Here is a 20811-nt window from a genome sequence, read left to right on the forward strand (position 1 = left end):
CATTTGCACAAACATATAATTTATCCTTATTCAGATCAAATTCCTATGGCTGGAGATGAGAAGGAATTTTCCTTCATATTCTGCATCTGTTATCCATGTCCCACAGGTGAGCACTGTGATACCACTGGAAGCTTGTCATCAGAAAAGATTTAATTTATTTGCGTTTATTACAATGGATCAGATAATCTAGTAATGCAGCCAGCTCTTATGTCATGGGTGGAGAAGAGAAAGACAATTACTCAGAAATTATGTGCTCCAGCAATGGCCAACTGATTAACAGTATTTTAGAGATCAACTGAGAATAATTTGAGTAGCCCCAGGCAGCTAAAACCTCCTGCTGTGCTGTGATCAGCATCAGAGAACCCTGTCCCAATAAACAGCTCCATCATATCCAGTACCAAGAATTCCCAGTCAGAAAAAACAAGGGAGGAGGTTTGTACAGAGTATGACATCTAATGAAGACACATCTACATCGCACACACAAATTAATATAAAGTTTCACTAGAAGTGGCTGTCCTGTATCAGAGAACCCAGGAACAAGTGTCAGGAGCACTACATCTTTATTTCTTATTGGGTGAAAACACACTAGTGGAGTGAGCTAAGCTTCGGAAGTTCTGTGTTTACAGTGATTTTCTTTTTCTTATTTAAAATCTGTATTTATTTATTATACTGGTTTGGCTATTCTTCAGCCAGGCTATTTGTCAGCAGTCTCTAGTGTAAGAAGTAGTTTGGATGGGACTGAGGGTTTTATAGTACTGTGCTAACCATAAGTTGTTCCTAAACGATCTTGCTGTCAATTAATAAGCAGGTCTTTTAAAGTGTTGCTAATTTAGAAAAAAACCACCTGACATCTTTGTCTTCACAAACGATAGGACAGTGCTGGCGTAAAGCAGTGTAGTGCTTAACATTGGATTTAATTTTCTCAATGTGAAGTGATTTTTTCCAAAGTACTGCCAAATAAATCTCACCTAGGGGAATACGAGCTGCAATACAAGAGAATTTGTTTTCAGACGGTACTGTAACAACATTTAGCAGTGAGCCAGACAAAACCACACAAGCTTAAGAAGAAGTGACTGAGCCAAGAAATAATTGTCATAATTATATACCAGGTAGTCAGATTAATAATGATAAAATATTTTTTCTTCCACAGTGCTGTTTATTAGCCAGTAACAGGACTTAATCTTTGCTTTGCCTGTCACATGTTTTTGTGAGAGACCTTGGAGAAAAAAAATTGTTGTTTTGGTTTTTTTTTTTTCCTCTTTATTTTGTTCAGGAGTTACTCTGCAAAAACCCTGGCCATGCTTTTCATCATGATCAGGAAGTGTAAATAACTTGTGCTCTAAGTCCAGCCTCTCTAGCAGGATGGATACATTGTCCATCCAGTGCCTGAAAGGTGGAAATACCCTTAATTTTATGTTCCGATAAATACAGGATTTGCTTTTCTGTCCAAAGATTTCTGGATAGTTTAACTTGGAGAGCTTGCTTGGGGAGAAACTGATTCACATGTTTATTTTCATTCTCCCCAAATTAATGACTACCCAACAAGACTAAGCTCTTGTTGTGCTCTTTTCTACACATTGTTTGTGTCCTCATGCAGAATTACATCCACAGAACCTTCATTAAGCAAAAGGTCACAGATTATTTACTTTACACCCTTTTAGATTTTTACAGGAGAAGCGTAGATTCTTTCATTAGATTCATAGAGAAACCTGTTTTTCTTAAATACCTTTTGAAAGAGATTGGAAGGCACTATTAAATCACAGTAAAATGTAAGTAAGTGTCAAATTTGTGTTTTTAATAAGGAAAACTTCCTCTGTAGAGGGGGCAAGGATGCAGGAACAGCCACCCATTGCCACCTCTGTAAGGAAAGTAAAGACCTCAAGTTCTTAGAGATGTTGCTACTGGATGCTGCCCTTAAAATGCTTCCATATTGCCTTCATTTCAACAGTGTGCCCTAGGGATATACCTCTTCTCGACGGTTGTTGATTCAGATCTCAATTCGCAATTGAAATGATAGTAATTGAACATTTAATTTTAGCAATTCTCTATAATGCCACCAGATCTTAATATTAGACAATGGACAAACCGAACCTTATATCAAACTTTCTATACCCATTATGGATGTTACCTCCTTCCAGTTCTTCTCAACCATATATACAGCTTAATGTCCAGGTGCAAATCAGTAATGAGTGGTGTCCCTCAAGGATCCATACTGGGACCAATGCTATATAATATCTTCATCAATGACATAGTGGCAGCCTCACCAAGTTTGTGGATGACACCAAGCTGAGTGGTGCAGTTGATACACTTAAGGGAAGGGATGCCGTACCTCATCTAGTTGGACTAAATGATCTTTGAAGGACGCTTGACAGGTTGGAGGAATAGGCCCATACAAACCATGTGAAGTTCAAGAAGGCCAAGTGCAAGGTCCTGCACCTGGAATGGGACAATCCTCAATATCAGTATAGACTGGGTGATGAATGGATCGAGAGCCACCCTGTAGAGGAGGACTTGGGACACTGGTAGCTGAAAAAATGGATATGAGCAAGCAATGTATGCTTGCAGCCCAGAAAGCCAACCATATCCTGGGCTGCAGCAAAAGAAGCGTTGCTAGCAGGTCAGGGGAGGTGATTCTGCCCTTGGGCTCTGCTCTCATGAGACCCCCCCTGCAGTGCTGTGTCCAGCTCTGGGGTCCCCAGTACAAGAAAGACATGGACCTGTTAGAGAGGGTCCACAGGAGGGCTATGAAAGTTGTCAGAGGACTGGAACATGTCTCCTATGAAGACAGGCTGAGAGTTGGGGTTGTTCAGCCTGGAGAAGAGAAGGCTCCAGGGAGACTATAGCAGACTTCCAGTACCTAAAGGGGGCCTACGAGAAAGCTGGAGAGGGACTTTTTACAAGGGCATGTAGTGACAGGACAAGGGGTAATGGCTTTAAACTGAAAGAGGGGAGATTTAGATTAGATGTAAGGAAGAAGTTCTTTACTGTAAGGGTGATTGAGGCGCTGGCACAGGTTTCCCAGAGAGGCTGTGGCTGCCCCATCCCTGGCAGTGTTCAAGGCCAGGTTGGATGGGGCTTGGAGCAAGCTGGTGTAGTGGAAGGTGTCCCTGCCCATGGCGGGGGGGGGTGGAGCTAGATGATCTTTGAAGGTCCCTTCCAACCCAAAACATTCTGTGAGTCTATGATACCTGCCACATCTTACCACTGTTTCCTGCTCCTAGTTGTTCTTTGCTGGCATTGACCTTCTTTGCTGCTTTATATGTAGAGTACCAAATATAGTGAGAAAGTGATCTTTGATCATGTGTATCCATGAGTATGATGATATAAACATCCATTCGTTTTCTTACAACAAAGGAAAGGTATAGCACATAATTTGCAAAGATGTGTCTTTTCTTGTTTCTAATTTCAATTGAAGAATGTGATTCTTTTATGTCATAGACATAATTTTCTAAGAAAGTTTCATACAGAAAAATGTTTTTTGAAAGTAAATATTACCCAATTTGGAAGTAAAAAAACGCAAAGAAAACCAAGGTTAACAGGAACTGTATTATGACCCTGGAAAGGCATGCTCTAAGACTGCAGTTATCTCACCGGCATACTCCATGCTGGTTGCATATATTTATAAAAGACACCAATGAGTCATATGTAAACATTTTGATTATAAAGATTTTCTTCGTTTTCCCACAGACTTGCTGCTTTCAAACAGCTGCATCCCATTCCTGGGTTCAACAGAGGGGCTTGATTTTCGAACCCTGCTGCTAGATGAGGAGAGGGGCCGGCTGCTAATCGGGGCTAAAGACCACATCTTCCTACTCAACTTGGTTGATTTAAACAAAAATGTAAAGAAGGTCAGTTTATTTTCCAAAGAGTTCATCTCATAAGTTCAATTTTGCTTGTTATTGTCCTTTTTTTTTTATTATTATTTCACCGGGTAACAGGCAGATTCATTATGCAATGTTGTGTACCAGAATTTGATAATCTCACCTCCTATAGTTATACGGCTTATCTTTAATAAATTAAATTCCTCATGGTATATGAGGTCCTGTGAGACTGATGTCCTGCAAGAGGTCAACTACCTGGAGGAGCCCTCAAGTGCATGAAAGTAATATAAAAATATCAGAAAATAGGCAAAAATGCAGCTCAGAGTGTTTGCTTCTTAATTTCTCTGGTCATGGTCACCCTCCACAAATAAAAGCATTTGAAAGAAGATACCTGAAGATAGCCCTTTTCTTGCTTCCTGACATCACTGGGATTACATTACTGGGCTATTAAACAGAGCAGAGGCATTTGGGATGGTTTAAATTACAGTTAAAGTGTTAGTGGCAATTTTAATATTAACATTTGTATTAATATCTAGAATTACTAGGGATAGGAGAACCTTCTACTGGGATCTACTGTACTCCCTTGCCCATGCTCTGTGACTGTGTTAAGTCCAGATAGTAAGATGGCAATTTAGCCTTCGGTGTTTCTAGCAGACACGATGAGCTTTTGTAAGCACAATTGACTGCTACATGTGAAAACCAGATGCTCGCATAGGAACACACATGAAAACTGCTTTCCTGCTTGTTCCAGATATGCTACTTACTGAAGAAAATTTAAATTCTCAGCTGTGTTTGATATTTTCTTTAAGCACCAGGAGGATGTTTAAAATTACTATGTTCTGCTGTCAGCTCTGAGGAGGTAACTGACCCTGAATTAATACAACTGCAGCGCGGGGGCTTAGCAGGTGTAACGGGAGACTATTTTGCCCCACATGTTTGAGCGCAACTTACTGTCATTGTCTAGAAGAGATATAGTACAAGGCCGAATATCTTATTTCTTATTTTGACTTCTGCAATGCTCCATATGCCAGTTGCTTTAAAACTCAGATTCTGAACGTTTCAGGAAATTTCTTCCCTGGGATGCTTTATCAAACACTTAACTTACGTCTGCCATCTCAGTAGTTTACTCAAAAAGCCGGCACCTCCTCAGGATATTGCATTAATAACAGCATTATTCATATTGCAGATTTTCAGACTACAGAACGATTTCTGGCATAGGCTTTCTGTAGAAAACAAATTTTGCTTGTGTGAAAAGCAGATTTCTGTTTCTGTGGGATGCTGTTTACCTCCTGAGAGATATGCTGGGTGCTGTCACCTCCCATTACATTCAGCGGGCTTGATTAGTTCAGAGCCTTCTGGAGGTGGTAGCACCCCGCGTGGTCCTCCCCCCTGTCCAAGCTGGGAACATTTTCCCTTTAGCCAAACCACCACTGATCGTTATGGATGTTGTGTTTTCCAAGAAGAGCAGAAGACAGATTGAGCCAGGAGAATTAGTGTGCAATCAGACAGTGCCATTTAATGCAGATATTGTAGAGCAAAGGCTCACTTCATATTGGAATGAACATTTGCATTTGGTAAGCTGAATAGAGAACGTATGCCTACGTATCTGTGGTAACCTGAAAGAAGGGAATAAAATTCATAACCATTTGCATATCCAGACTAAAGAAATGATTGTCTGCAGGTTCAAATACTTCTTAGTTTAACCATTCAGGTCTTGTTTAACTTTTCAGACAAAACACTGAGGAAAAGTATATTTAAATAGCTAAAACTGACTGAAAAGCTCTGCAAAGCATTGTGGTGTGTTGATTTCCAAGAACTCCGGGGGCATTCAGCAGCTTTATAAACCTACCCTCTTAGGTAAATGCCCAGGTAACACGAGATGATATCACACAAGCGTTTCTCTTTGGTTCCTCTGTGCTGGGCTGGTAGAAACTTGTCTGGGGAGGGAAGAGATGAGATGAAGGAAGTTGCACGAGAGGCTGTGTATAAATCTCAGTCACTGACGGGGTTCCAATGCTAAAGGATACTCTCCAGTAGCAGCGAAGTGTCAGAAAGTAGCGTTTGCCGGGGCTGTGTTTAGACTGACCGTGGTTTGGGTTGGCTCCAGGCCAGGCGGCTCGCTTCCAGGCTTTCCTGGTGTGAGGAAACCACACATGTTGGGACTACAAGGGGCTGAAGTGTGTCCTTTGTACTCCTCTGGAGTAAGAGTCGTCTGGGAAAAAAAAAAAAAAAATCTGCTTATACACAACCACTAAAATGAGAAGTAATTGATTAGAATATTAATTTTCTGCCTGTGATGTGTTTATTAATGACTATGAGGAAGGAGGGTTAAAAGACAGTAAGTTGAGGGGATAAGAAAGGTGTAAGAGCTTTGAAACTAGAATGCAAGATTGTGCATCGCTTGGGGTTTTCTTTCTTTAAAACAAAACTGAACATGAACTGTAGAATGCTGTATGCTGGGTAGATTCAGATTACTTTAAGAAAGCTCTCAATTTCAGATATTGTTACATTAGGAACTGCTGATCCCTCAAAAAGCCATGTCAGGATCCCCAACAATTTACTCTCAGAAAATCCTCATCTGTGGATATAATTACTTGGCAAGATTATATTGTAGAGTCTGATGCTCTATATTAAGACATTTCTGGAATAGTCTTTCAAAGAAACATCCAAAGCATTGTATCCTGCTCCCTTCTCTAATGCATACTTGTATATAATGTAATAACTTCCTTTTTACAACCTAATTATTTACCTAAATTAGTTAATTTAACTTACATATATTAAGTTATGGCTTTATTTCCTGGTATATTTTTCCTGATGAAATAAATCAATAGTTCTTCTGGAGTTCCAATTTCCTAAATCATTGTATTTTTTATTCAAATTATTGTGTAATTTGTTGAAAACTTCCTATACAAGCTGGCAGCTTGAACAAGCCCACCCAGTCTCCAGTGCTTGCAAACCTTATTATAAAACAACAGTAAGTACCATAGCATAATAGAAAAGTCCTCCAGAATGAAAGACAAATGCAGAAAGCTAAAAAGGTTGCACTCTACAAATATCTAAAGCTTAGCGAAGGTTAATCATCTTTCTGTAGCAGGGATATAATTTCTGTGAAGCTGTCCCGAATAGAAGCCTCTAGCTCCTATCGCAGGAACAGCATTACCAAGTGCCATAGTCTTTTCCTGAAAGATCCTTAAATGCCTGACAAGTATTGCAACCTATTTATAAACTGGAAGATTTGTGGTTCCTTCCTATGAATAAAATAAAGATGTTCAGCAAAAGAAAGCAGAAGAGAGCAGCAACCTTTATCAGGACGTTGCAAATATGGACAATAAATCTGAAGACAACTATGCCATAACCAGTAGAAGTGCAGTGTAAAACAAGCACACAAACATGATCAATAGCATGAGAGGCTGGAAAGCTGGAGAAAAAATTCTATAGGACTCGTAAGCTCTGGGAGCCTGCTGGAAAGTTTACATTGGTACATAGAATTTTCTTGTGAGTTTGCCTAAAGCCTTTGTTATTTTACTCTTTAAACTAACTAAGTACTAAATACAAAATGTTGTCAGCTGGGTAAATGCTTAGGAAATAGCTGCAAAGAAACGGTGCACCTTTCTGTAAGTCCTGTGCTGGCTAACAGTGCAAGCGGGGTTATATGTCAGCACTATTATCACTGTGTAATCCGCAGCGCGACCCGCCCATCTCTGCAGGAATAGGAATGCTATCAAGGGCTGACAAGCTTTTGAAAAGCTGCCAACCTGCAGGAGCTGTCAGTGCTAGAAGACACAGCCACATGTGGGCCAAACAGATAAACATGTCAGATCCCCAATAGCAGCTTTGGAACAAGTTGTTTTCATCTGCCCCAGTGTGTATTGGCACAGGGTCACAAATTATCGTTGCTCGGAGCATCCTTAGTTTGTAGTTGCCGCTATTTTTTGGCATTACCAGATGCAGCTGTCTTGTGACTTATCCTTTAATGCCCTCTCGTATTGATTTTTATCTGTATTTCACAGTAAAAAATACATGTGCATAGATATGTATCAGCTGGGTAAGTGCTTATGAAATAGCTGTGCAGAAATTCTGCACCTTTCTAAACTCCAGTGCTTACCAACAGCCCAAGCGGGGTTATATGCCAGCACTATTATCCTTGTGCAATATCTGCAGTGTGACCCACCCAGCTCTGCAGGAAGGGGAACATATACACAAATACGTATGCATATTTATGTAAAACAGCACCCTCGAGATATAGGAGCTGAATTTTACCTTCATTGCCCTGGGAATCCTCCTGTCAGTCTATATAAGCATGGTCTCAATTAACAATGAACCCAGTGGGAATTTAGCCAGTACTGAAGGGATGCTTTGGTTCTTGCCATGAAGCCAGAGCCTCAGAAATACATACAGAGTCTGAGATGTTAATTGCAGCCTTGAAACACAGTAATACTGAGATTGGTCCTTCCTAAACAGCTATGTGCTGCTTATTCTATAGCTCAAAGGAATTTAGCTTTCTGCCGGCCAGCAAAAGCTGTAGACTGTCTGAAGGTGAAGCTTTCTTGACCTGTCAGAAGAAAAAGGCTTGCCAGCAAACACCATTGAAGGCCAAAGAGTCACGTGGAAACCACTGGAGATATCTAAAGTGCTGAAAGTGGGGGCATGAGGACTGGGAAATTTTAGAATAAACCCAGTGGAACTGGAAGAAGATGGTCATGAGTCCATCTGGGGTCATGTTGGTTCTTAATCTCTGTGAGAAGAAAAAGTTCTAAGAAACTCATTAAGATGAGGCTGAGATTTGACATGGGCATGGTTTGACCCTCCGCACGTGGGGAATTAGTTCCCAGGAGTAAATGCACACTAATGGCCCTGCTTTTGAACAAAGGGAACTTTTCTGGGTGTTGCAGTTCATAAGATACCCATTTCCACCTATTTTAGAGTATTTCCCTTCTTCCCAAAATTGATAGAAATAGAAACCATCTTATCTATTATTTACAATAAAACAAGACTGATTTTAATGGGTATCCATATAGTTAAGTGTCCTGTCCCTAAAGATGGTCAGCAGTGGGCACTGAAAGACGAGTGTAAGAAGAAGCTATAATGGTGCTTCAGGTTAGGGACTTCCAGTTTGACAGACTTAAATTTAGGCACCTGTGTAGACAAGGCGGAAGCTTTTCAACAGTGTTTACAGACACAAAACAACAGACAGGGGCAAGACGTGAAGAAAGCAGTATGTAACCAGAATGACAGCAATCCTAGGTGGAAGAGAGTGTCTCTGTTATTTCCTTTTGCATTGTTGCCATAAATTATGTTTCCATAAACATCCGCTGTCATTTTTATATTTTACCCATATGTTTAGGTGTAAAGAATCACCGGTATCCTGCTCTCTGAAAACATTTGCTCATATTGGGCTTTGACTTTTTCAAAGGTAGGATTTGCTTTCAGTCTGAAGCGATAAACATGTCAGGAGCAATGCCATTTACCCTAAAAATCCTGGTGTACTGTTTCCTCTTAGGAGAAACAGACGGTAGTCAGAATCTGCTGTGGTTACACTGTGGAAAATGAAGTGTAAAAGAACTGAAGCCTTTCAAGATTTAATCCAGTGTAAATGAAATCAGCATCTGGTCCATTTTCCTTAAGCTTTCACATATGCTTGTAACATACACATGAAAATGCACTTTTCGGAAAACCCTTAAGTACTGAAAGCATTGGCTACTTCTTAAGTCGTGTTGGAGAGTGGATCACAGTTTAAGAGAACTGTGGCATGTGGAGATCTTGCTTCATCTCAGACAGATGCAATATAAAAAGCCCATTTGGTTCTAATAAGAGACTTCACTCTAACAACCACCTGCCAAATTTAAGCTACCAAAAGTCTGTGAATGTGTCATCCAAATACACAACTGTTATTTCCCTCTGACTTCCAGTGCATTTTACTCAGTTTGACAGCACTGGGACAATAAAGAATGCCATACACTGACACTGGCACTTCCAGCAGCGCTGTAAATCACTCTGAATAGATCCTCATATCCTCTTTCTGCCCCCCTCCCCGTGCCATATCGAATTATACCTTTCAGATATCCAATTTTATGCTACTGTGAAATAATTGGAGTTGGAAATTCCAGTCAAATATCTCCCTGGCTGTATATTTCAGGTATGGGAATTAGTGTATCAGGTGTAGGAATGCCTGTTGGAAGAAGGAAGGTCTGTGGCAGATATCAAAGAGATTTAAGAATACATTCCTGGCTTTTAGGGATCTCTACGTATTTCTGAGAGTTAGCTAAACCTTGATAAAACTGTTAAAAAGAAAGCTAGGTGAAAAAACTAACTCTAAAGACAGCCTGGTTAGGTTTCAAATACAGGAAGAAATTCAGATAAGGAACTTAGATGTATTAACTTCCTTTGTTTGCTGATGACTTTAGAATATTGAATTCCAGAGTACAGCAAGTACAGTGGGAGTCAGTTACAAGAACTGCTTAGTGTAATCTTCCTCTTAGGATTTGTGTATGAGAACAATCTGTTCAGTTCCCCAAGTTGTGGACTTCCCATACCACACACACGAATGCAACAGATGTGAGGTATTTAGAAAGCAACTGGTATACATGCATGGTATGCTAAAATCAGCTCATTTTCCCATTAATTAAAATACTCTTTGTTTTTAGCAAAATAATACTAAAAAAGCATTAAATTCTTTCCAGTGTTTGTTGGGAAATTCAATAAATTTCTAGTGCTTACAGTAATTTCCAGTGAAGTGACCTGGGGTCAGTATACAGAAGTGACAAATGTCCTAGTTCTCAGGAAGCAATCCATGAACACCCAGTCTTATGGTATTGGGGTGTGACATTTATGATAGTGTCTTATGCAGCAGTGTGACAGTCTTACTGGATCACTACTGTATCTCAGTGCTCCTTGACCTTACTGCTTTTCTTTGCTTTTCATTTTTCACCTATGAATTACTAAGTTCTTCAGAAAAAAAAAGGAAAAAAAAGCAAGCCACATTATTGTCATTTTACTGGTGCGAAAATTGAGATCTGACTGTCACATATAGTAGGGCAATAGCAAAACTGGGATTAGACTGTCTCCTGGTTTACTTAGTGGTTTTGGATCAAGTTGCCCTCTTTACTGTACCTGCTTTATGGTCATCTTGGGCTAAATCATGAATCCTTTTTTTTTTTTTTCATGCAGGGGAGTAGTTTCTCATGGAGGAGAGTTTCTCAGGGGGAGTATATTGCATACGCCAGTGTCACAATGGGTTTACAGCTCAGTATGGCTTTGTTCTTTGGAAGCTGCTGTTGGGACTGTCATATGGGGAATTCACTTATACCAATGAGTTTAAGCTTCTGAGTTATGGTCTACATGATTCACAAAGCCTTAATGGACATTTTGATGCCCAGGAAGCTGTAATGTTATTGCATGCCTTCCCTCAAGCATCAATATAATGAATATCTAGAACATAGAATAACACAAGGGAAGAAACCAGGCTTTCTCTTGCTGCATCAAGCAGCTGTTTAAAATCCGTGTATTTTCCTCAAAGTGCTTCGACCACCTCTTATTCCTTTGAAATAGGAAGGAAGCAATCCCTTTCTTCACAGGACTCAAATTCAGTGAGTGAGTGTTACAAGACATGCTGATCAGCTGATGTCCTTCCCTCCAGATACGGACACATCCCTGCTGGTGCTGCATGTACCACTAATAAACCACTTTGGGCTTTCTCGTACCAGAGACTGTACTGATAGAGAAGCACGTGGGCAGCGTCAAGCACGTGAGAGGCTCTAGTGAAACTCCCAGGGCTGATGAAAGCCATCGACCTCAATGGGACACTCAAGTGCTGCTGCCGGCGTGAGCGTGACTATCTTGGGGCCGTGGAGCTGGAAGGAGTCATGCTGGTCGACTGGCCTCACTCCCTGCTATCACCAGCAACTACCTCATGTCACAGTTATTCCGCCCATAACCTGGTCCAAATCTGCCGTAAGGGGCCTTGTGGGAGACTTCATGGCACTTCTTTAGCAACATCGTTGCTATAGACCAGAACCTTGTTTCAGATTTATTTTTTTTTTAAATCTACAATCTATGTTTATTTATGACCAGTTGATACCCATTACCTCTGACTGTTTATATTCTGGTCTTCTTAGCCCATTGATTCTTCCTGCACAATATTATCAGTCTTCATTTGTACTAGTGATGCTTCCCAACTTTGTGCCATCTGCAGACGTTGCAGAGTGCTGGGTTTTTGCCAAGGCTACGGAGGGGTATAGGGAGTAGGATGAGCTCTGACACTCTTCCTTGAGGAGCTCCATGAGTAACTTTCTAACATAAGTTCTTTACTCATCAGACCATTTTTTCTTGTAATAATACCTATTTTTGTCAGCTGAGCTAATAAATTTCCATGTGGCAACTTATGAAATAATTGGAGCCCTGATGAAGAGGAACTCTACATTAACATAGTATGCAATTCAGCTATGTTATTAAAGAAAAGTGCAATATTAGGGTGGAATAACAGCTCTTTACCAACTTATATTGTCTTTTGTGCCTTACTCCATTTTCATTGAAAACTTAAGTTATTCTTTCCATAACTAAAAATTTGCTCTGAAGCCTTACAAACAGATAAAATAAGAACAAGAGGCCTGTAGTTTGCTTAGCTATCTTGTGTTCCTCTTCTTTCGTATTGTGACAATATATAGTATTTTCCACTCTTTTGGTAAAGCCCTGCATCATCCCAGATTTAGTAACTTCGTTAGAAATAATTCTTGAAAAAGCTGTAATTTCATACAACTCTTTCTTTGGAATTGGAGTTCACTGTTTTATCCTTGAGGCATCACTTCCCCTAAGGATTTATAGTCTAAGTGTTAGCCTAGGAACAAAATTGGATAGGGGAAGACAGATACGTAAAGTGGGGAAAATACTCGCTTGTAACCGGTATTGTTAATTCATGACAGATGGCAGCTGAAATGAAACTCTTAGAAGTGAGTCCAGCTATTATTTCTATATACATATAATGATATATATAGCATCCATGTATCAATTTCTGCATGTAAATTTTTTTTTTTTAAATTCACTTTTCCCTTCTCATTCTTTTCTTATAGTAAAACTGCATGTTTGGAGGAAGGAAAAATGCTACATTTAGAAATAACTCTGGTACTGATCTGAAAAGGACCTTTGTGGTTTTTAATGTTTTCTTTTAATCAGAAATCAATTTCCAGCTACCCTTTAAAGTGATACCTTATCTGTTCTACATTTATGTACTACTCAATTTTGTACTCCTGGGAGGTTTTCTTTCACTCTGCTAGCATTGAACTTACTAACTTGCATTTATTAGGAGATTTTAATTTCTTTCCTGTTGCTAAATTTAAGAAAATATTTGTAGAATGATTTAAAAGGAATGGTGAGGGTTTTTTTTATTGGGCTATAGAAGATAAGATCAGGAAATCATGACAGTAGCTGACCTTTGGAATTTTGATAGAGATATTTTGCAAGGAAAATAAACTGAAGATTAAGAGAAGAAAATAATCCTGTTTAAGTATATAGTTCATGTATTTCAATTAGATACACTCTTCCCCTAAATTCAGTAACCCCACCTAGCTATTCTAAGGTTTCTCCAGACATTTCAGATACAGATGCAACCATGAAATATATTATATATGCAATTTGTGTTGTTTGTAACGTGAAATAATTATAATTTTACATGTCAGTGTTGTCACTATTATTACGTATTGTATGGTTGTTTGGGGTTTGTTTTTTTCTCTTTCTTTGAGGTTTTACTTTTTGAGGAATTTAGGAAATACTTTGTTAAATAAGATGTCACCATTGTAAATTCAGCATGTGAACTGAAAAAAAATCTGAAACAAAATGACCAATTTCAAAGCATCAAACCATCTACAAGCTCAAAGATTTCAAATAGAAAAGAAACTACTGGAACATCTATTTTTACTTTTTGCATATTGTGAAACTAAGTGACTTGTCTGAATAAAATGTAATACCAAGACTTAATTTCACCCCCTACAGAAAAGTCAACACAGATGCATGTAAATAAGCTTATGCATGTGAAAATTCAGTGAGACTATTTTACATGTGTAAAGTTACTTGTGTCTCAGTGTTTGAGGGAACCAGACCTACGGTACAGTTACACACCATGTGATCTAATAAAAAATTAAGTTTATGCTCAGCACATTGGCTTATTATTTATTATGCAATTTTCTTGACCTATTACAATGTAGAACTGACAGTTTCTGGGAAACTCTCATTTCTTTTATGGAAAGCAAATAAATATCGCTTTAACTCCCCCATATATAATTGCAAATTGATTTTAAAGTTGGATTACTTAGCTTCACTTTTCATTGTCTAATGTGGCCTTGTGTAATGCTAAATACTGAGGCTGTTGACTAGCCAGAAAGTAAAACAATTGATTTTTTTATGAGAACTGACTGTGGTCAATTAACATAGAAAAGGGGGTGTGTATATCTCAGCCTTGTATGACAAGCTCTATTTCCCATGAAGGAATCTGTAGAGGAATTGAGAGTAGAGTCTAATCCATTAATTTATGTGATGCCTTCAAGTAGATAACTTCAAATGTAACTGGGCCTCCCAAAGCTGGGGTCTGGTTCTTCTGTGTAGTTGGCAAGGAGAGCTGGGCGTTTTCAAAAGCCTACAGAGGGACATTTTGTCTACCTAATTGGATAACTAATCTTTGGCCAAAAATCTCCAAAAACCCTCAAAGACCTCTAGCCTTCTCTGTTAGTGATACAGGGATCTTGGGCAGAATTGGGCATACAGTTTATGTACAAAAGAACTGAAGATCAGATCTCAGCTTAAGTCGTCTTGGCCAAATGTATTTGGAGATCCATGACCTTGTAGTCCTCCAGCTGTTCCTTTTCATCAGCTTTTCTTCACCGGCACCTCTTAAGCCTCAGCTCTCCTCTTTAACCCAGTAGTACTTGAGCCAGACCAGTGCCACAAGCGAGACTCATCCCACTCTGCCCAGGCAGAGACCGCAGGAGTTCACTGGTGCTACCTTCAGCTCTTCCCAATGGCTTTGCAATGTTCCCAATACCTTCCTTTGTACTTTCTGGCATTGTACACCGTGTAATCCAGACACACTGGCACGGCTGATTTCAGACTGTGTTTCTGTACCTGGATGCCGTCACGACATCATTCTGAGAAAATGCTCGGGGAAAGTAAATTTGTGCTCCAGTGCGGAGATGTTGTTATACTGCCTTATCTCTGACTTTAAGTAAATATAGCTGCAAAAGGTCAAGGTTTAAGTAACATAAAATACATTATCTTTACTAAGAGCTTCTAATCAGAAAGGTAATTGTAAATGCACTTGAGAGGAAATTAATTTCCTTGTGGAAAGCAAATACATCCATTTTCACTGGGAGTAGAAGAGGAATAAGTGAAATAAAAAAGACTGTTTCCAGATTGGGAGGAACACTGACTGTAGATTTTGGACAGTGGTAAAGCTATTTGACACAGGGCACTCTTTTGCTTTCCTTACCAATGTGGGACTGAGCCTGTGTATGTGGCAAGCCACATCCTACAAGGTGCCAAAAGCTGGGTGAGAGAAAGGGAATATTACAGCGGTTAACCCCTCTTGCATGTGGTTGAGTTGTGCATCCTTCCTTGATGATGATTTTTTTTTTTCCTAATGCATATTATAATAATTCTTTATTCCTATACATTTCACTATTTAAGATTTTATAAAAAGTGTGATTTGAGACTCAACATTACTCTAAAGTATCTGTGACTACTAGTAATCTGCATACTGGTTCCTCGGACTTAAGGCAATTTCCTAACCAATATTTACTCAAAAAATTTAGTATGATTTGTTCTTGTTCTTATTATTAGTCATGAGAAATGGTTATAGCTTTGTCTTGACAAAATAATATGAAAAAGAGATCCATGTTTAGCATGGTGATTCCGGAAGACTTTATATTTTGCTTCTATTTTGAATTTAATATAATCAAACATATACTCAAAAATGTCCAATTTTGATTGTTTAATTGAAATCAGTGAGCCAGAACCTGAGCTGTTGTTCATTGATATTTCTTCACTAATGTAATTGGGGTGACAGTAACTGATAGTAATTTGTCATGTGGCTCCATCTACACCAAAACCTAATTTATAGAATTCTGCAGTGCAGATGAAAGAAGAAAGAGAAACAGTAATAATATATGCTACCAATTATCTAAGGTACATGATTCTCCTCTAAACTTCTATGTCATTTTCTCAGTAAACTCAATTAGTGTTGATGGGTGACATTTTTAAACCATGCACTATTGATTTCTGTCAAATGTACTTTTTGTTCTACAATTTTCCCTTAAGCTACCTTTAGTTTTTTGAACAAAACTTCTTTTCATTTGAAAATTGGCAGTAACAGCTAAGCATTTTTTTATAACAGCTTTGCCAAGTTCACTGGGCCAAATTCATCACAAATGTCATTTGCCTTGTTTTGCAGTCAGTTTAGTTTCAAGCTGATTTGGCTCATAATATCTTTGAGAAAAACACACAATTTCTAATGGTGACAAGGTGTGCTAGTCAGATCGCCTAACTACTTTTAAAAAGGACATATAGCCAATGAAGAAAGGAACAAAGAACAGGTTCTGATTTAAAGCCTCTTCGCTTTTTGTAATGGAACCCTGTATTTGAAGTCATGTTCATTTCAATTTACATGCAAATTCCTTCAACATGCATACATCTGTTTTAACTGTTCATTCAAGGAAATAGTTAAACTACAGTCACAGGACAATTTATAATATTCATAATCTTTGTCTTATTTTAACTATGTTGCAGATTTACTGGCCTGCAGCAAAAGAAAAGGTAGAATTATGCAAATTAGCTGGGAAAGACGCCCATGTAAGTATAGTTCATATTTTTTTATTATTGCCAAGAATATTGCATATCTGTGTATTTGTTTCTAAATGCACAAAATGGGTTAGTAAGTTGTTGTTACACTTTTTTTTTCCTGAACTAATGAAATGTGTTTTTTCTTCATTTAAAAGAAAAGGTACATTTCTATTATTTTTCTTTAAATGTTAATGCTTCAAGAAAAAATATTCAATATTGCAAGAAGCAAGCATGCTAAGCCATCTTTGTATGTAAGAAATGCAGTTGAGAGACAAATGGATTTTCCTCTGAAATGTATCCCAGGCAATACTGACCTGAAATCCTTTCTTTCCCATCAAACTGCTTCTTTTTTCTTGGGAATATCCTGAGTGTAACTTCATTATAATTCATTAACAAAACAGAATAGCAGAGCAGAGTACAAATTAACTTAATTTGCAGACAGCTGCAGTTAAGGTTAAAACAAAGTCTCAGACTCATTAGCTTTTCCCTGGAACCACAAATCTTCTTTAGGAAGTCTCTTTAGGAAGTGTGTTTAAGGTGCATTCATATATACAATAAAACTTTCATATCTCTTTTGCATGGCACAGATTACATCATGTGTCTAGAGCCCGCTATAAATCCCGGCTGTATAATAAAATTTCTTCCTTTTCTCTCCACAAATCTTGTGGTTTCTATCCAGCTTGTCTGTTACCAAGGTGGACTCCAGCTCAAAACACTCTCTCAGCTCTCTGCCTGAGGAATTTCAACTTTTTATCCTAACTTATTGCTACCCTTATCTTTACAGCAGACAAAAACTAAACAACACCTCTGCTGAGCACTGGGAAAATGCTGATACTGGTCTATATGGAGGATTTGTGCTGATCTATTTCTACACTAAGACAAAAGGAAAGGGACCAGAGAGGGGAATATTTGTTTTGCACATAGATCAATCATAAATATCTCCTTTTTGCTTCCTACATTGTATCTGCAGCTTGCCTCTCACTTAGGTGTAGGGCGGTAGCTTGAATGTATGAATAGCTCTTGTGTATTCCCTCCTGAGCAGCTTGGTATATGCATATGTATAATTTATTTAATTTGGGGGAAGGCTGCAGCAAGCCTTTCCTACCGCCCCATGTAGCACCCTTGCAGCGTGCAGCACCCACTTGTGCTCCTTACCAGCAAGGAGCGAGCCCAGCTAGAGCCAGGACCGACCCGAGCATCCCTCAGGACTCAGAAATGCCCATACAAAAACGACCAGTAGGATGTGGTTGGCGCGAAGAAAGTTCACTCCTACACAAAACATACCCTTGGAAGTATGCTGAAGCCCTTCAGTCCACCACAATGATTTCTGTCATGTAATCTTTGGTGTTAAAGCTTGCGCAGAACCCTGAATTGGGAGGAAAGGCAGGAGGATTGATAGCCAGACTCACCCAGTGGCTCGCCGACCTCTGCCCAGTTGTTGACAGGGCTTGTTTGCTACAACACAGGCTGAGCAGATATCCTCCAAACTGTGCCGTAACCACACAGCTTCTCGTGGCTGTGAGTATTATAGCAGAGTTCGGCTTGCAAGTCTGATTGATGAACTGCCTAGCCGATAGCCACTGCAAAATTTTAGCCGTCACAACTTTGAACTATTTAGTAAACAGTCTCTGCTACAGTAGTTCTGAGTTTAAATACACCAATACTATGGCTATAACCTAGTACAATGTATAATGTGAAAGAGAAGAATAAACATGAAAATTAACCTTTCTCTTTCTTTTCCCAATAGACGGAATGTGCCAATTTTATCAGGGTTCTTCAGCCCTACAACCGAACCCATGTTTATGTCTGTGGCACAGGAGCATTTCACCCTCTCTGTGGATACATTGAACTTGGAACGCACAAAGAGGTAATTTAATCTCCTCACTACTCTGACATGTCAAGGAATAACCCTCATCTTGTTTAGCATTCATCATAGATTGGAAAATACCATGCGAGTGTGTAAAAAATGAACTGACAGCAGCTTGCATAAATAACAGGGTAAATGGTGGATTTTGCAGGTCAGACGGGAACTCTTGTTCTCACATTTGATATGTACATATTGCTCTTGAACAAAGCACTTTCCTCAGTAAGTCTTAATACACAAAGTTCTTCAGAATGACACTTTCATATGATTAACTAAGTGAAAAGAACGTTTAACCCAGATGTCTTTCTTTCTAGTAAGTCATTTCTGCACACACTTTCTGCTTGTGTACACACACACACATGCAGAGTTCAAGATGACACTCATAGTTCTATCTTTTAATGTACTTGTGCATGAGAGTAATACAGGGTTTGTAAATGGTGTCTGAGCCTGAGTCCAAGGACCGCATCTCAGGACTTTGCATATGGTTTGCAGCCCTGTCGCGAAGTAGATGTTGGGTATCTTCCATCGCTAGTGGCATATTCCTGAAGGGAAGTTAGCAGCTGATTGGTCTTCATTTGCTGGTGCTAAAGAAATCACTATCCTAAGTGGTAAATGTTTGAGACCTAACCCCCACAACAGAAGAATTTTGGTGTTGTGTCAAGCAGCCACTTAGTACACAAGTCTCTTTTTAACTCCTATATGTATAACACCTTGGCTATATTTATAACACTGGCTCTGTTCTCAGACAGTGTTGAGATGTGACCTGTCTGGCTACTTGCCTGTGGTGCAGGCTTCCTATGCTGCTATAGAAATAGCTTGCGCTTTTCTTTGGGTCTCGGTGAAATCTAGAATATAAGAAATGAGGTCTAATGATATGTTATTAAATGCGATAACCTGAAATATGTACACGTTGGAGTTATTCTGACATATGGAATCAAGGGCAGATGCTCACAGGAAAAAAAAAAAAGGAAAAAAAAAAGAAAAAAGTTATTAATGCCTATCCAGGCTGAGACCCATCGTTGTATTCCACAGAGTCTGTAGGTTGGTTGACCAGGCCAGAGGGGCTACCTATGTTAGAGAAAACCGAAGCTGCCTGAAATCTGCACAGTGGTGTTCTTTCCCTAATAAACCATTAATGCTCCTGGTATTGTTTGGTATATGCTGTATAATTGGGCTTATAATGAAAAAATTTTGTAGGCTTCTTTGCTTCGCTCCTTTAAATATTCCAGTTGAAACAACTGAAATTTTAGATGCCTTGTATCATGCTGATTCCTTAGCCTGAATGATCAAATACACAGCTGAATTGAACAGAACAGCTCTCAGCAAGAGTATAAGCAAGGCTCTGGTTTACCTCTGGGTCATTAGCAAGATGCCTGATTCACTCTACCATCGCACCTTTAACAACTTCATTTGTGAAGGTGCTTTTCATCAGCCATTACGAAATTATGGATTTGGTCTGATTGTTCAGTCTGGCAGCCAGTCTAGACAAGGGGTCTGTCTCAGTTAGATGTGACCAATTACCTTATGAGAGGAAGAGGAAGAAGAATCCCCGTATTGTATTTCCTAATCCCCTCACTGTCTCCCAGTCCTGCCTCTCCTGCATTCCTCCTGGGCACTCAGCTGCAGTGGTAGTTGCGTGGTGTTCAGCACTACCCGTGCCTCTTCCGATGGTGCATCTCTTCTACAGCCTCCTACTAAATTAACAGCTCTGAATGGCATCACGCCTATTTTCCCTTTCCTTCTTGGACCCCAAGCCCCCTACAGCCGCTGTCCTTGCACTACCTCTCCAGATAACTGTGCGAGGGCAGGAGGGTGCTGAGGGTGGACCCATCGATGTGAATTTGACAGGCAGCTGAAAATATCTCCTCATTGCAGAAACCGAAGCCAGGAGTTCTACGTGGTCATTCGAAGCACTTTTGATTGCAGAGCTGTTCTTTTAGTCTTTTTCCCTCCGCCCCCTTTCTTTTTCTTTCCTTTTTTTTTTTTTTTTTTTTTTTATCTCTGAGTTTAAGAATGGATAATGGGTGGTTGGTAATTAGCAACCTCTACAGGAAGCTGTGGGATGCTTGGGAGATCCAGGGCCCGAGCTGCCCTCCCGGAGGCTGTGGAACCAGGCAGTGCTCTGCTGACCTTTGAAGGGTGCCGCTGGAGCTGCCCAGTGGTCTCCTGGCCAGTGCCAGGGCTGGGAAACCAAAGAGGAAAACAGCGTGGATCAGGTGACCCAACCCCACAGCAGACGCTGCTTTTGAAGCCGTACAAATCCCCTACGGGATCACACAATTAAAGGGGATTAAAGTCCTCGTC

The 20811-nt window shown here is 39.6% G+C and overlaps 1 protein-coding gene across 5 annotated transcripts in view; it reads left to right on the top strand.

The window, feature by feature from the left end:
- The window catches only part of SEMA3D (semaphorin 3D), a 147443-nt gene that overhangs the window by 59535 nt on the left and 67097 nt on the right, over positions 1-20811 (top strand). For all 5 annotated transcript variants that reach the window (XM_075024728.1, XM_075024726.1, XM_075024725.1 and 2 more), the window contains 3 exons: positions 3688-3848; positions 16590-16652; positions 18391-18510. In XM_075024728.1, coding sequence (XP_074880829.1) covers positions 3688-3848; positions 16590-16652; positions 18391-18510 — 344 coding nt within the window. The remainder of the gene's footprint in view (positions 1-3687; positions 3849-16589; positions 16653-18390; positions 18511-20811) is intronic.

This window comes from Buteo buteo, chromosome 4, assembly GCF_964188355.1.
Source record: "Buteo buteo chromosome 4, bButBut1.hap1.1, whole genome shotgun sequence".
In the NCBI taxonomy this organism is placed as follows: domain Eukaryota; kingdom Metazoa; phylum Chordata; class Aves; order Accipitriformes; family Accipitridae; genus Buteo; species Buteo buteo.